The sequence below is a fragment of the Mya arenaria genome, chromosome 5 (assembly GCF_026914265.1).
Source record: "Mya arenaria isolate MELC-2E11 chromosome 5, ASM2691426v1".
In the NCBI taxonomy this organism is placed as follows: domain Eukaryota; kingdom Metazoa; phylum Mollusca; class Bivalvia; order Myida; family Myidae; genus Mya; species Mya arenaria.
Genome location: NC_069126.1, coordinates 22,186,824 through 22,201,481, shown reverse-complemented (window position 1 = coordinate 22,201,481; position 14,658 = coordinate 22,186,824). Strand labels below are relative to the sequence as shown.

Sequence of the window (14,658 nt, the reverse complement as noted above, 5' to 3'; positions counted from 1 at the left end):
TTCTGGAGCGAACCGCATTTTAAAGTTAACAGACGTTAACTTCTGCAAGCTTGATGAAGCAGATCTATTTCTTCTGCAGAGAGCATGATGTCCCATACCATGTGCGAGTGTCTATAGACCTTAGCCTGAATGTTGGCCACTGGTATTCTGTGAGGGGAAGGGGCAGCCAGGCACCAGAGATCAAACGAAGGGAGGATCTGGTTCATAGACCTGTGAGTGGTAATTTCTCTTCAAGAGTTTTAATTTTCAATTGTTTTATACTCGTCAAGTTATAATTATTTGAGATTTGCATTAAAAATAGTAATATGTACCTTGAATGGATATAAATTGAGTTGAAAATAATTTATTTAATTTATATAACTTTATTGTGTCTTAGTGTCAGGACCCCTTATTGGGTAAAAGTCTCCTATGATTTTCAGTGTGTTGGCATCCCTGTTATTGTTACATTTCAGGACCCAGTGGTGCTAGCATTTGATATTGAGACTACAAAACTTCCCCTGAAGTTTCCCGACTCCACTATTGACCAGATCATTATGATCTCATACATGATCGATGGACAGGGATACCTGATTACTAATAGGGAGATAATATCCCAGGACATAGAAGACTTTGAATATACTCCAAGACCCGAGTTTCCCGGGCCGTTCATTATATTTAATGAATCTGATGAGGTAAGAGTATTTGTCTTTACACTGAAGTAGCTTTCCTTGTGTGAACATTGTGGGGTTGGGGAAGCATTTCAATAAGATTGTGTAACAAGTGAAATGAGTCATCATTTGTTTGGTCAAGGTGTTCAGATTTTTTTGAATTGAAGTCATTTTAAAAATTAAGATTATTTTGTGTTCATATTTTTAAAAATAAATTGAGAGTGAAACACCAGTAAGTAAGTGAGCTGTTGATACTAAATCTTTTTGGGAACACCCGAAGTGTTTATTTATTTTTTATAGGAAACATGGGATTTTACTGACATTTCTTTTCAGTTTACACTTCTACAGAGGTTCTTTGACCACATACTGGAGGTCAAGCCTCACATATTTGCTACATACAACGGTGACCTTTTCGACTGGTATGGAAATTACTTCAAAATGTTCAGTCACTAATACTGTATGAGTTACGAGAAATTGACTAAAAACTTTTCACTGAATGATTAGTTAGTAAAACCTGGTATTCTGTCACAGATTATGGAACTTGATTGAACAAGACTGAATGCTAAAATATTTGGCTTCAACTTTTTTTAAACGCCATTTTACTGATGCTTGGTTTGTAGTAAGCTCAAGCAGGGGACTTGTTCTTTATTTTAAAAATGTTTTTTTTAGGCCGTTTGTGGAGGCACGGGCAGCCTTCCATGGTCTGGACATGTCTCGCGAAATTGGTTTCGAGAAAGACAGCCAGGATGAGTACAAAGCCAGACCCGCCATACACATGGACTGCTTCAGGTGAAGATTGCACTGTGATCTAGATAGATTGAGATAACTTGCTTCTTGATTTTAATAGAAATAGACTTCCAGTGTTCAGTGGCTTATTAATTATTATTATTATTATAAAATGTGATTTCATCATGACAATATTTCTAACAGTGACATGCTGGGTTAAGCATGATGAGTCCTGTAAAGTTGTGAAATCTGATATTTCAGATGGGTTAAAAGAGACAGCTATTTGCCAGTTGGTAGTCGGGGTTTGAAGGCTGTTGCAAAGGTGAGCTAAAACTGACTGACTGATGATTTGGTTGAAGAAAAATGTTAATGTGCAGAACTGGTATATAAAAACTATAAAAGTATAATCTTAAAATGATTTCTTGAACTGTGTTTAGTTCAACAAATTTGTTGAACTACTTATTTATCATTACATTGCATGTTTTATGTCAAAGTAAATAAGGGTGAACTTGTGCATTTGAGGGCGCAGTTTGAACAAATTAAACTTCTGTTTTTGTATAGAATAAGGACCGTCTCACACTAAACCTTTGATTTATTTCTTCATAGCAAACTTGAAACCCCATCATTTTTCAGGCCAAGCTGAGATATGACCCAACTGAACTTGATCCTGAGGAGATGTGCCGAATGGCGACAGAGGAACCCCAAGTGTTGTCCAACTACTCTGTGTCTGATGCAGTGGCCACATTCTACCTGTACCAGGAATATGTGCATCCGTTCACCTTCGCCCTGTGCACCATCATCCCTATGGAGCCGGATGAGGTAAGGGCAGGGGTGGGGAAATGCTTTATAATACAATTTGTCAAATCATGTGGGAAGTAGTTTTAAAATGAATCCAGAAAACATTGTGTTTTGAGTATGAATCAACTTTGAGGTAAAGGTAAATATTAAATTTAGTGTAATTAAGCAGTTACAAGGCAGAGGTAATAAATAAATGGTGTGGAGATGAGCAGTTACATTACTGTTGCTGAATTTTATGTGTAAGATTTTTAGTGCTTTTATTGTATGGATTTTAATTTCTCCCAAGATCTCTATTGATTTCTATATCAGGTACTTAGAAAGGGATCTGGTACCCTGTGTGAAGCCTTGTTGATGGTTCAGGCTTACCATGCAAACATCGTGTTCCCCAACAAGCAAGAGTCTGTGCTGAACAAGCTGACAGAGGACGGACACCTCATGGACAGTGAGACCTATGTTGGTGGACATGTAGAGGCATTAGAGTCGGGGGTCTTCAGGGCAGATATCCCCTGCAGGTTCAGAATGGTAATATTTAAATTTAAGCTGTTCCTTTTTTTTATGGAAAAAATCTGGATAATGTGTTAGCCTTAGAACAGGCAGTCTAAACCTTGACCTCGTCCATAACTAAAAAATGTTCAAGGATCTTTAGTTTTGGAGTAAAAACCTTATTCTACTGAAAAATACAGACTTGTTTGTGTTGGCTTCTCAGAATTCTATAGAATGATACTGTTTTGTGGGTATAAACCATTCTACTAATTGTGGTACTTTGGACTTATAAAGGTCAAGAATGAGCTGGAATTTATTAATTTTACGCTCTGGCAGTTGCAACAAGAGACTTGTAACTATAAAATAGTGTTGGGTCTTCCTTGAATCTCTAATCCAGCTGCTCTCCTTTTTAATACTCCAAATTAAGACACTTCTTTAAAATAATTGTAGCAGAAGGAATATAGAGCCAACATCTTGTAAAGCAGTTGTCATTTAGCATAGTTGTTAATGGATTGATCTTGAACTTGACATGTTGCAGGTGCCTGAAGCCTTCCAGAATCTGATTGACAAAGTGGAGGGAACAATGAGGTTCTCTATTGAAGTAGAGGAGAAAATACCCATGGATCAGGTCACAAACTTTAACGAGGTAAACAAAATAATTTTAAAATATACTATAATATATAGTAAGTATAATACGAGTAATTGGCAATTGCATGTATATTGACTATTTATTATATTCAGATAATTAAGATGAGTATAAATTTAATACTCCATCACCTCTTCCTTCTTGTGTTATTATTTCAAAAAGTGATAGTAATATATAACAAATCTTAAATTATGTCTGCAGTTATTTCATAAAGACATAATTCTAATCTTAATTTAATGATCTCGCCTTGTTGATGATAACATATACCAGGGCTTTTTCTATAGTACCCACGGGATATTTTTCCCAATCTTCAGAAAAGTCCCAATTTTTTTTTGAAATTCTTTTTACCTGTACTGGTTCATTTTCAACATCGTAATAAATCATGTGATGTGAAGTTTTTTTGGTAATTGAACTCAGAAATCATTGATTTTCATCACATTCAGAGATATAAAATATTATCTGTGATGATTTATTGCAATAGATATTTACACCCCAAGGATTGGTATTTCAGCCATTGTGGGTCTTTTAAAGGGAAAATTAACTAATATTAAATCATTTCCTAATTCACAGGAGACTAGACAGCTTTTTCTTTCACTGTAATATTTCCCAATTTCCACATTTTCCCGACGCAAAATTTCCCAAAATGTCTAGGGTCTTTTTCCCAAAATGGGCAGAAAAAGCCCTGTATACTCATTGATTAATTTCTCAGGTATGCACTGATATCATAGAGCGGTTATCAATGTTGCGTGACTGTCCTAATAGACTGGAGAACCCAATCATCTACCATCTGGATGTCGGAGCCATGTACCCCAACATCATTCTCACCAACAGACTTCAGGTGAGTTTGTAATTTTTTTTAAACAGGGAAACATGGACACAAATTCCCAGGGTACACCCAAATTTGTCAACCACGAGACTTTGGAAAACTGTAACATATTATTCAGTGCTTGAATGCTTATTTTTCTGAGTCAAACTGCTTGGATCTTTGGATTTTTATCATTGGATAATGGTGTTGAAATAATCTTTTGTATAAGCATTTAAGGTTTTCAACTACTAAGAGAAAATCAATAAAAAAAAAGGGGGGGGGGGGGTAACCCGAACCAAATGTATTTATTTTTTTAGGCCTGAGCAGAGAACCTATTTGTGGTAATCACTCTTGCTCTTTAATTGCAGCCCCCTGCCATAGTAGATGAGGCAACTTGTGCTGCATGTGACTTCAACAAGCCTGGAGCAACGTGCCAACGGAGAATGCCTTGGATGTGGAGGGGAGAAATCAGTATGTACAACACACTTTGTTTTCTTTCTATGATTTAAATGTTTAATTACATACATAACTACGTCAAATACTACTATGGAAAAGCCACTAAGATAACAAGGAAAAAGCCAAGAAAGGTTCGAAAACATGTATATGTTGGAATAGAATTAACAACAGAGTTACCAATCTGATAGTTGACCAAAGGAAGAGATGAGGAGGATTTTGGTGTTGAAAGACCAAGTCACTGGTCAGCCAAAGTGGTTGTGATATGGAGATATTAGTCAGATCACAGCCTGCTTTGGTGAGCTGGTTTCTTGGAGAGTAGACTGATGATATTAAAAGTAAACTAGTCCATCAATTCCCCTTTGTATTTCATCCAAGCGGATCAGTATCTGTTTTGGGTCCATCAAAGTGGCTATGAAATGCTGCTCAGAGCAAATCACAGTCAGCTTTGGTGAGCCTGATTCAGTTCTTAACTTCAGAAAAAAGCCAGAATGGATGAAAAATGTAATCCTGTTGAAGTCGGTGAAGCAGGATGACACCGGAAGACTTGCTTTCATCTTTCAAACAGGAGTGGATCTGAAATATCAGTATATTTGGTGCTAAAGGAACCAGATGACTTGAGAGGAAGACTTTCACAACATGCATTATTACTTGTAGTGGCCGTCAAAACAAGCTGTGAATGGGTGTGCCTAGCCTGATCACAGCCTGCTTTGATGAGCTGCTGTAATGTAGCCTCAACTGACAGAAAGGTGAAGGACAATTCACATATTTTGAAATGAAAGTGAAAAGATCTGATGTGAGAGAGAAAGGAAAGAATTGCCATGTAGGATTCCCAAGAGATGGTAGAGGGATTAAAATAACATTTTGAAGGAAGGATTTACAGCAATAAGGAAATTGATAGACTCGAGATATTTAGATGATTGGTTCATCATAAAAGGATTGTATTGTTTAAAAAAAGGTGTATTTGGGTCATCAAATGTTGATGTGAACTGGTTTATTGTATTCAGATCACAGCAAGCTTTGATGAGCTCACGTACATGTTTGCATCTGGATGTTGATAAAGACAATTGAGTGAACAGAAAAGAAACTGGAGCTGTGGATATGTCACAAGAAATTTGGAATTTTCTGCTAACAAAAATCTACAATATATATCCTGGATGATTGTGATAAGAACAAACATACATGTACATTAATTAAATGTGACTTGTTGCTAGTGTCTTAAACTTCCAAATATATTGGCATAAAGTGAAGTACCTCACTAGAATGACTGAAATGTCTGTCAAAGTGGTTGTGAACTGATGAATACATTACCAGATCACAGCCTGCTTTGATGAGCAGTTCTCACTTACCAACAATGAAAACCCTGGCAAGGATTCCTGGAATGGAAATGTACTTGTATTCCTCCTGCAGAGATGGAAATGCACAAACACTTTAATTTCAAAACTCAATTCATGAGGTCAAGTTTTCACATGAATGAAATATTTGATTTCTCAAAAGAATGTACTACAGAATAATGGTATAATTGAAAGAAATGGGGTATAGGCACTGAGGTTTTGTCTTTTATTGACAGCTAGCAAACTGATGGTTTCAGATATGAATGAAGACGATGGAGGCTTTAATAAAGCATTGAAGATGAAAGAAATGGTAAATGATTGAAAAAGGCTTTTGAGAGACTGTCAAAGTGGTTGTGAGCCTGTAATAATGTAAGGATCACAGCCTGCTTTGATGGGCTACTGAAGCCAACTCGACTGGCTGTGCAATACCAGGAGAAGCAAATTAAAAATACCCATCTTATCCAACATAGTTTGCCTTGTCAACAGTGTATAGACAGAATGGAAATCCTAACAGCTTAAAAAAGTTACACCAACAACCTGTATACTTCTAGTACAGCATCATTATTTCCTGTTGTTTTTTTTTAAAGCAGTTTCAATGCTTTTTTGTCGTGCCCCCATGTAAAAACAAAAATTGAAAAAATGTAACATTTTAATATTACAGGAAACTGGCACCTATATTACCAAAAATAATTCAAGTCTATAGAATGTATTTCCAGCATTTTTCCTCTCAAGAGAAGTGTGTTACAGTTGATTAAATTGAACAGTATTCACTTGTGTAATAATTTCATTGATCTTGATAAACATGTTACTCTACTGTTGCTAGTGCCGGCAACAAGGAGCGAATACCATCGTATACAGCAGCAGTTAGAGAATGAAAAGTTCCCTCCCTCGGAGCCCGGTCGACGGCCCCGTGCCTTCCATGAACTCCCCAGGCTGGAGCAGGCTGAGATTGAAAAGAAACGACTGGCAGGTATGATTTGTTTTAAGTGATGCCATCCCTCAGCAACAGTAAATGTGCTTCCAAAAAGTCTCAAATAGAAAAGAGCTTTAGTTCTGAAATTAAAATAACCCAGTAATGTGATTGTACACTGCCATTTCAACCAACCGATGTGATTTGTGAGCAGATTTTCTTTGTAAACTGATGTTAAAGAAGTTTATGGGTTACCTTTGGTTGATACAGTCCAACCTCCTGTCGACATCTGATATCTTGATTTTCTGGTTGTGTCCTACTTTTTTCCTGGTTCCAAAGATATTTTCGCTATGTCGACACATTTCAGTCCCTGTGGTGAATTACACATTTTCTGTGTTCATTATGTCGATCTGCAAATCAAGCTGCATATGTGTGTGCAGCATGTCGCTAAATAACCAAGTGTGTAATATAATGCATATAATTAGTTATTTGGTTAATGTTTTTGACATTAGAGACAATAATTACCTAAGCCCGTGATTTTTTTTATGTATAAAACGTGCAGATTTTTATTGATTCAATGACAATCTCAAATGAGATCTCAGAAAGAATAACTTTAAAATGTCAGATGTTAGTTGCACTGTTCTGTTCAACCAATTCAGAGGAGGTCCCAGTGTAAAATAAGTGTTTTATATCAGTGTTTGTGTAAGGGCTATTCCAGTAAAACATATGTCCCACCCCAGGAAGGCACTTTCAAAATGGACCATCCCCCTTCAGAAGTTTATTTGATGAGAAAAGAACCCCCTTTAGAATATTTTTTGAGCAAATTCGGACCCCCTTGAGAAGTTTATTTTTTTATACGTCTATATGCAAAGATTATTTGCAATTACTCTTTTGTAACTCTTTGATCAGGTGAGCTATATAGGACCTTATAGCTCACCCTAGTTTCTAAGCCAATCATCACCCAGAGATTTTCAAATCTTTGCTCGAATAGGTTTCATATAAGATCACATCTGCATCCAATAAGTTAATTATTATAACTAGGTCAACAGACATGGCGCGCGCCAAATGAACTTCGAGCAGCCAATGGGCACGCTGTATACGGCCTTGTTCGATGATTGGCTTAGAAACTAGGGTGAACTATAAGTCGGTTACAGCTCATGTAATGGAAAATAACAAAACTTATTACTGGGCTTCGCTTGTAATAAATTTTGTTATTTTCCATTAATAAATTTTGTTATTTTCCATTATATGGACTATAACCTACACACCACGGTTCTCTTGTTTCTTCATATGTTGCTATAAGTGCATATTAAGCCACATGAGGCTGAAACTTTCACCCATGTAATTATATACAACCTTAAAATAACTTGTGGTCGAAATGTTAAGGGGACGAAACATTCGGATTTATAACATTTACGCAATACGTACAAATTATGATTTCTAATAAAATTCTAGACAACTGTTGTCAATTTCAGGGGTCGACACTAACCATTTTTCCAAGGGATCCCGAAGGGACACCAACATTTGAAATCAGGTGTCCCTTCCTGAAATTAGGAGTCCCTTCCACTTTTTACATTTTTTCATTGTTGAGCCTGTTTTAATATTAAATTCAACATCCTTTTACTTTTCAATTTGTAATGCAAGTATAAACCACCATAATTATTATACATGTTTTCAGCAGCATGTAATGACAGGTTAGTAGCACTGAATGGCAGTGAGGTATATTTTGGTCTCTAAGTTGGTAGATTGGGTTCAAAAGCGGGAGAATGTCTAAGTCCCTTTTGTTTTCAGTCAAAAACAGAGATGGATACAATGTAAACAAAAACTTGATGTTACTATTTTTAGATTTTTGGAAAATACGCATAAAATACATCATGGTTCAGGGTCTTGTCAAATGTCGGTGCTTTTCATTAAGAAACTGTAGGAATATTACATCTGGCTTGTGAAAACTCCAATCAATATTTAGTAGAGCTGTTGATAAATCAATCAGACTGCCCAACAGTCGTAGTGCATACTGAAAGAGCAGACGACCAAAAATTGTGTATACATGTTAATTTTCGCGCCAAAAAGTCATAAAATTTTATAAATTTATTGAATTAATGAATAAAACCCTGCAAATTTTATTTCTATTATTTTTTATCAAGGCATAAAATATATGTCTTTAAAATTTCTTTGATAAGTTGAATGCCAATTAACAAAGAATGCTGAATGTAGGATGCAGTTCTTTTGTGTCGTAAATGTTACTGTAAATACTCAAAGGTCGCATCATATTATATAAAAGGTATCATCAGAGTTGGCATCTTTTTGGGCGGTTCTGACACATAAGCAAAACAATTCCACATAAGTATTTTACCGATAATAAATCTCTGTCAGCTTTGACCTTGTTTAAAATGTAAACAACAAAACGGAAGCGTTAACCTGCATGCGCCTGTGAAATGACCTGTTTATTTATAGATTCATGACGTAACTATAGTCAAATAGTCAGCTATACTTTCGCTTTGATGAGTCCGATAATGATAATTAATAATATTGTTTTGACATGTGTCAAGAAATTTAGGGAGCCCGAATTTAGGTAATAAATTAATTAAATGCTACTTATTTATTGATATTTAGCGTTTATCAGTTAGAAATTTAAAGTGTCCCGACGGAATACTGGACTTCGAAGTTCAGGTGTCCCTCCTGAAAAACTGGTGTCCTCGGGATCCCGGGACCCCGTTAGTGTCGAACACTGCAATTTGGTATACTTACCACGAAACGTATCCACACATGCGGCGCAACTATTGGTTTCTAGCCAATTTTGTAGGTTGGTCTTCGACCACGACTTTACAAATTCTGGCGCCTCCGCCATCTTGTTGTCAAGGGACGCAACTTCTTCTGATTTCCGGTACCGCGGAACCGACTCGTAATATCGCGAAAATTTGTATCCAAACCAATTCTATACACGACGTTCGGTAAAATATGTTATATGGATAAAAAAAACCGGTATTTCACCATCGGGCAGTGAATATAAATGAGCAGATACGGTCAGAAGCAAAAAAGAAAATGACGCCCCCCTATAGAAGCGAAATTGGACTTATCACCACCCCCTACAGTAGCAAATTAAGAAAAAGACCTACCCCCTACAGAATTTCTTTATTTTGCCGTCCTGGGGTGGGACATATGTTTAACTGGAATAGCCCTAATCGATAATCATGAATTAAATAAATGAACACAAATAATAATAAAAAAAAAATTCAAGCTTGCTGTTTTCACTATGAAAAAATATAAATGACCAATTCATTTGCGGATTTAAACGTGAGACATAATTCGGACTCGTGCTATATTTTTGTATTTCGAACTTTTGCCCTAGGTCCCGATGAGTTTGTCATAGCAAGTTTGGAACAATTGTAACAATTGACACTTCCAGTTTGCTTCAAGGAGAGCTCCTAAAAGGTCTTCCAAATCATCTGATGAGCTGTTGTAGAAGCCTTGGCTAAGACCACTCCTTTTTAACCAGGTTTTCACATAGTGAAACCTGGTTATTAGAATGACAAACGTCGTTGTTCGGGCTGGCGGGCGGCGTCAAACTCACCTATGAAACTGAATAACTTAAGTAAGGGTTGCCATATCTTGACCAAACTTGATCTATAGAAAGAGTTTATGAGTACCTTTCATGGGATTGCGTTTGGGATCCCTAGGGTCAAGGTTAAGGTCACTGTTACTAAAAAAAGAAAAACGGTTGAAACTGAATGCTTTAGTTAGGGATGACATATCTTGACTTAACTTGGTCTATAGGAAGAGTTTATGGGTACCTTTCATGGGATTGTGTTTGGGGTCCCTAGGGTCAAGGTTAAGGTCACTGTTACTAAAAAAGAAAAACACTTGAAACTGAATAACTTTAGTAAGGGTTGACATATCTTGACCAAACTTGATCTATAGAAAGAGTTTATGGGTACCTTTCATGGGATTGTGTTTGGGGTCCCTAGGGTCAAGGTTAAGGTCACTGTTACTAAAAAAGAAAAACACTTGAAACTGAATAACTTTAGTAAGGGTTGACATATCTTGACCAAACTTGATCTATAGAAAGAGTTTATAAGTACCTTTCATGGGATTGCGTTTGGGGTCCCTAGGGTCAAGGTTAAGGTCACTGTTACTATAGATAGAAAAACGGTTGAAACTGAATAACTTCAGTTAGGGATGACATATCTTGACTAAACTTGGTCTAAAGGAAGAGTTTATGGAGACCTTTCATGGGGTTGTGTTTGGGGACCCAAGGGCCAAGGTCAAGGTCACTGTTACTAAAAATAGAAAAACAGTTGAAACTGAATAACTTTAGTTAGGGTTGACATATCTTGACCAAACTTGTTCTATAGGAAGAGTTTATGAATACCTTTCATGGGATTGCATTTGGGCTCCCTAGGGTCAAGGTCACTGTTACTAAAAATAGAAAAAACGGTTGAAACTGAATATCTTAAGTTAGGGTTGACATATCTTGACCAAACTTGGTCTATGGGAAGAGTTTATGGATACTTTCATGGGATTGCGTTTGGGGTCTCTAGGGTCAAGGTCACTGTTATTAAAAATAGAAAAGTAGTTGAAACTGAATAGCTTTAGTCAGGGTCCACATATCTTGACCAAACCAAGTATAAAGGAAGAATTTATAGCTACCTTTCATGGGATTGCATTTGGGGTCCCTAGATTCAAGGTCAAGGTCACTGTTACTAAAAATAGAAAAATGGTTGAAACTGAATAACTTATGTTAGCGTTGACATATCCTGACCCAACTTTGTATAAAGAAAGAGTTTATGGATACGTTTCAATGGCTTGCATTTGGGGTCCCTAGGGTCAATGTCACTGTAACTAAAAATAGAAAAACAGACACAGGCTGAAGTTCTTCTGACATCATTAAAAACCTGGTTTTGTCGCATTGCGGCATTTCTTGTTTATTTTTTGGTTTACTAGAATTTTTGGAAAAAATGTCCACCGGGTGCCAGGTCAAAAAAAAAGGGGGGAAAAAAACCATACTCTTAAAGGGTCCATTTAATGCATGTTTTAATACACTCAAAGTTCTAATACAACACACAGTTTAAATCTTACATACTGTGCATATAAAACATCAATGAATTTGACTATAAAACATGTATACATGTATAAACTACACTTTTTATCAAAGTCACATTTGTTAAGCTTTAAGGGTAAGATAAAAGCAAAATGAATGCAGGCCCCAATTTCTCGAAACTTCTTAAGCTTAACAGGCTTAAGTTGCTTATTTTAATTAGCCAAAAATACATACTTAGTGTGAATTTTGATAAATGAAAAATGGTTTATTGTGATAATTGTAACAGTAATTCCTATCTAAAGTATTAAAACTCTTAAAGGAGTGCATGAAACGCAAAATATTGAAAAACAAAAATAGTGAGTTTAGCTTAATCCTGTTATAAGGGATTTAAGAAGTTTCGAGAAATTGGGGCCAGAACACTTAAAAACTGACCAATATTGAATTTAAAAAAAAACAACAGAGAAGGCACATTTTATGCATTAAAATGCACAAAAATTGCACTGTATTGTTTTAATACATTACATTTTCTAAACATTGTCTGTTTTTTCAATATTGGAAAATGTCAATAAAGTGAAATAATTACCTAATTTGTAAACAAGGAAGTAACATATTATGAAGACATTTGAGCTTTAATATACTGTGAAGACAATTCCTGAAAAACTAAAAACCAAACTAGACCTAGATTTGAGTTTTAATTAACCCTTATATATTCGGACCTTGTTCTGTGCAACTCGATCCATGCTAAGTCCGGATATTTTCGGACCGGGATATTTACCATGGGATGTTCACCAATTCCATTTCAAATTCAATTCTTGCAGCAAATTACCACATCAGTATATAAAAATTATATAGCAAAATAATAAATCTAGCATTTGACTTAAGTATATGTACCAATGATAGTAAACTGACAGAGAAATCCATAATTATGTATCTGATATTTTCATTTTCTCCCAACTTCGCCATTTTGTGTATGCATTCACAGGGCATCTATACATCTAGACATGTTTGTTTCTTTTGATTTTAAAGAGTATTCCGTAACAACAAACCAGTCGAGATCTACTGCATTCGTACTCTTATCTGTTCATGTTTTTTTTTCATTTCACACCAAAATCAATACGGTCGGGAAAATAATTTTGAAAAAAAGAAGTGAAATTCAAATTATTATTTTTTGTACTATTTGGAAAATTAGACCCGCCGGTTTTGTAAACCAATTTATATAAAGTAGTGGCCTAATCCAATCTTCACCAAATTTAGTCGGTATGTGTATGTGCATAAGACTTCCCGAAAGTTAAAAACAGTGTCTGTTATTCAATCTATCCGACCCAAACAGATAGATGTCAAGGAACCAAAAAAGAATAAGAAAATAAAGATGTTTTTCTTTTCTTTTTATCATAGTCTTTTATAATTTTCTTTTTATGCCCAACAAAAATGGTGAAGCATACTGATATGCCCTTGACCATCGGTCAACTCAAACTATTTCAACGATAGTCAAAGAAACCTTGGTGGAATGTTGTTGTCACTAGTTGTGATTAAGTTTTGTACCTAGTGTTTTTCTAACACATAAATGCAAAACCCAGTTACTTGGCCTAAAACCCAGTAACCATAGGAAAAAGTGCTCGTTGTATGTATGTATTTCTTTAGACCTTGCGGTCAAGGATAACCCGAGAAAGTGCAAGCACTTAATTCCAATGGGGTCCTTTGTTTTTGCTGAAGGGACAGTATGCTGAAGAGACAGTGGTGGGATCTGGGTGCGATACCCTAGCTCTTTTTCAAAGAGACCCGTTGGTTCTTTTACGACATAACGTGCTCTGTGTAAAGACCCGATACACGGGGTACAACTTTCCTGGGTTGAACCAGTACTGAGTACACCACTTTCCCAAGCACTACCCTTTAAATGCAGAGAGCCAGGCAAGAGAGCTACTTGTACCAACTTTTAAACGTCTTTTGGTATGATGCGGCCAAGGATCGAACCCTGACCTCCCGTTCTGTAGGCAGATGCTTAACCATTAGGCCACAGACACGGTATAGCCATTCATTCAAGTAACTTGTGACTTATCGTGATTTAATTTAAGAAAATCGGTCTTGTGACAATAACGTTAGAAACCTTTGTCAATCATCACACAATTTGGGGAGATTGTGTATGGGAATTGTATCTGAGACTATTTGGATAACCAGTCATATAGCTCTAGTCACTGGAGAGAAATAGCCCTTTAAATAAAGAAGATTACTTAAAATCAGTCGTGTACAATCTATGACTTTCGAAGACCTTGTCCAATCATCCTATCACCACAATTTGGATGGTGTGTATGTGAACTTAAATAGTTTCTCAGGTCAAAATGTTTTTATCCCCGATCTAGAATATTGCCGAAAGGCATACAAGAAGACCAAGCATACAAGAATGGAGGAACGAACAGCCACCATCTGTCAACGTGAGAACTCGTTCTATGTGGATACAGTGAGGGCTTTCAGGGACAGGAGATATGAGTTCAAGGGTCTTACCAAGGTACACATGTGTAATCTGTTTGTTATGCCAACTATTTTCACAGTTTCTTGGGGATCAGAAAATAATAATTTGCAAGTGACCCAGCTGATGTGGGTTTGAGCTCCAAACTAAGCATAACTTTTCCACACAGGTTAACTTTGCATTTTGTAAAAATACCCCGAGTATGTACATGTATGATAGGTTAGGAGGTCACTCACCAAACCACATACATTTTTAAACATTTTTTAACCTTAAAATTTCACAAATATGTCAAGCTACATTGTACATGAGGATGTGCATGTAAAAATGTACAAGCTGTCTTGCCAGTAAACGGAA

At 36.2% G+C, this 14,658-nt stretch overlaps 1 protein-coding gene across 1 annotated transcript in view; it reads left to right on the top strand.

The window, feature by feature from the left end:
- LOC128234787 (DNA polymerase epsilon catalytic subunit A-like) overlaps positions 1-14,658 on the top strand; it is a 46,872-nt gene that overhangs the window by 3,623 nt on the left and 28,591 nt on the right. Inside the window, exons 7-18 of the mRNA XM_052949304.1 lie at positions 80-212; positions 453-671; positions 981-1,066; positions 1,317-1,436; positions 1,635-1,695; positions 2,007-2,192; positions 2,481-2,693; positions 3,193-3,300; positions 4,010-4,138; positions 4,474-4,576; positions 6,716-6,862; positions 14,198-14,343. Of these exons, the coding sequence (XP_052805264.1) occupies positions 80-212; positions 453-671; positions 981-1,066; positions 1,317-1,436; positions 1,635-1,695; positions 2,007-2,192; positions 2,481-2,693; positions 3,193-3,300; positions 4,010-4,138; positions 4,474-4,576; positions 6,716-6,862; positions 14,198-14,343 (1,651 nt within the window). The remainder of the gene's footprint in view (positions 1-79; positions 213-452; positions 672-980; positions 1,067-1,316; positions 1,437-1,634; positions 1,696-2,006; positions 2,193-2,480; positions 2,694-3,192; positions 3,301-4,009; positions 4,139-4,473; positions 4,577-6,715; positions 6,863-14,197; positions 14,344-14,658) is intronic.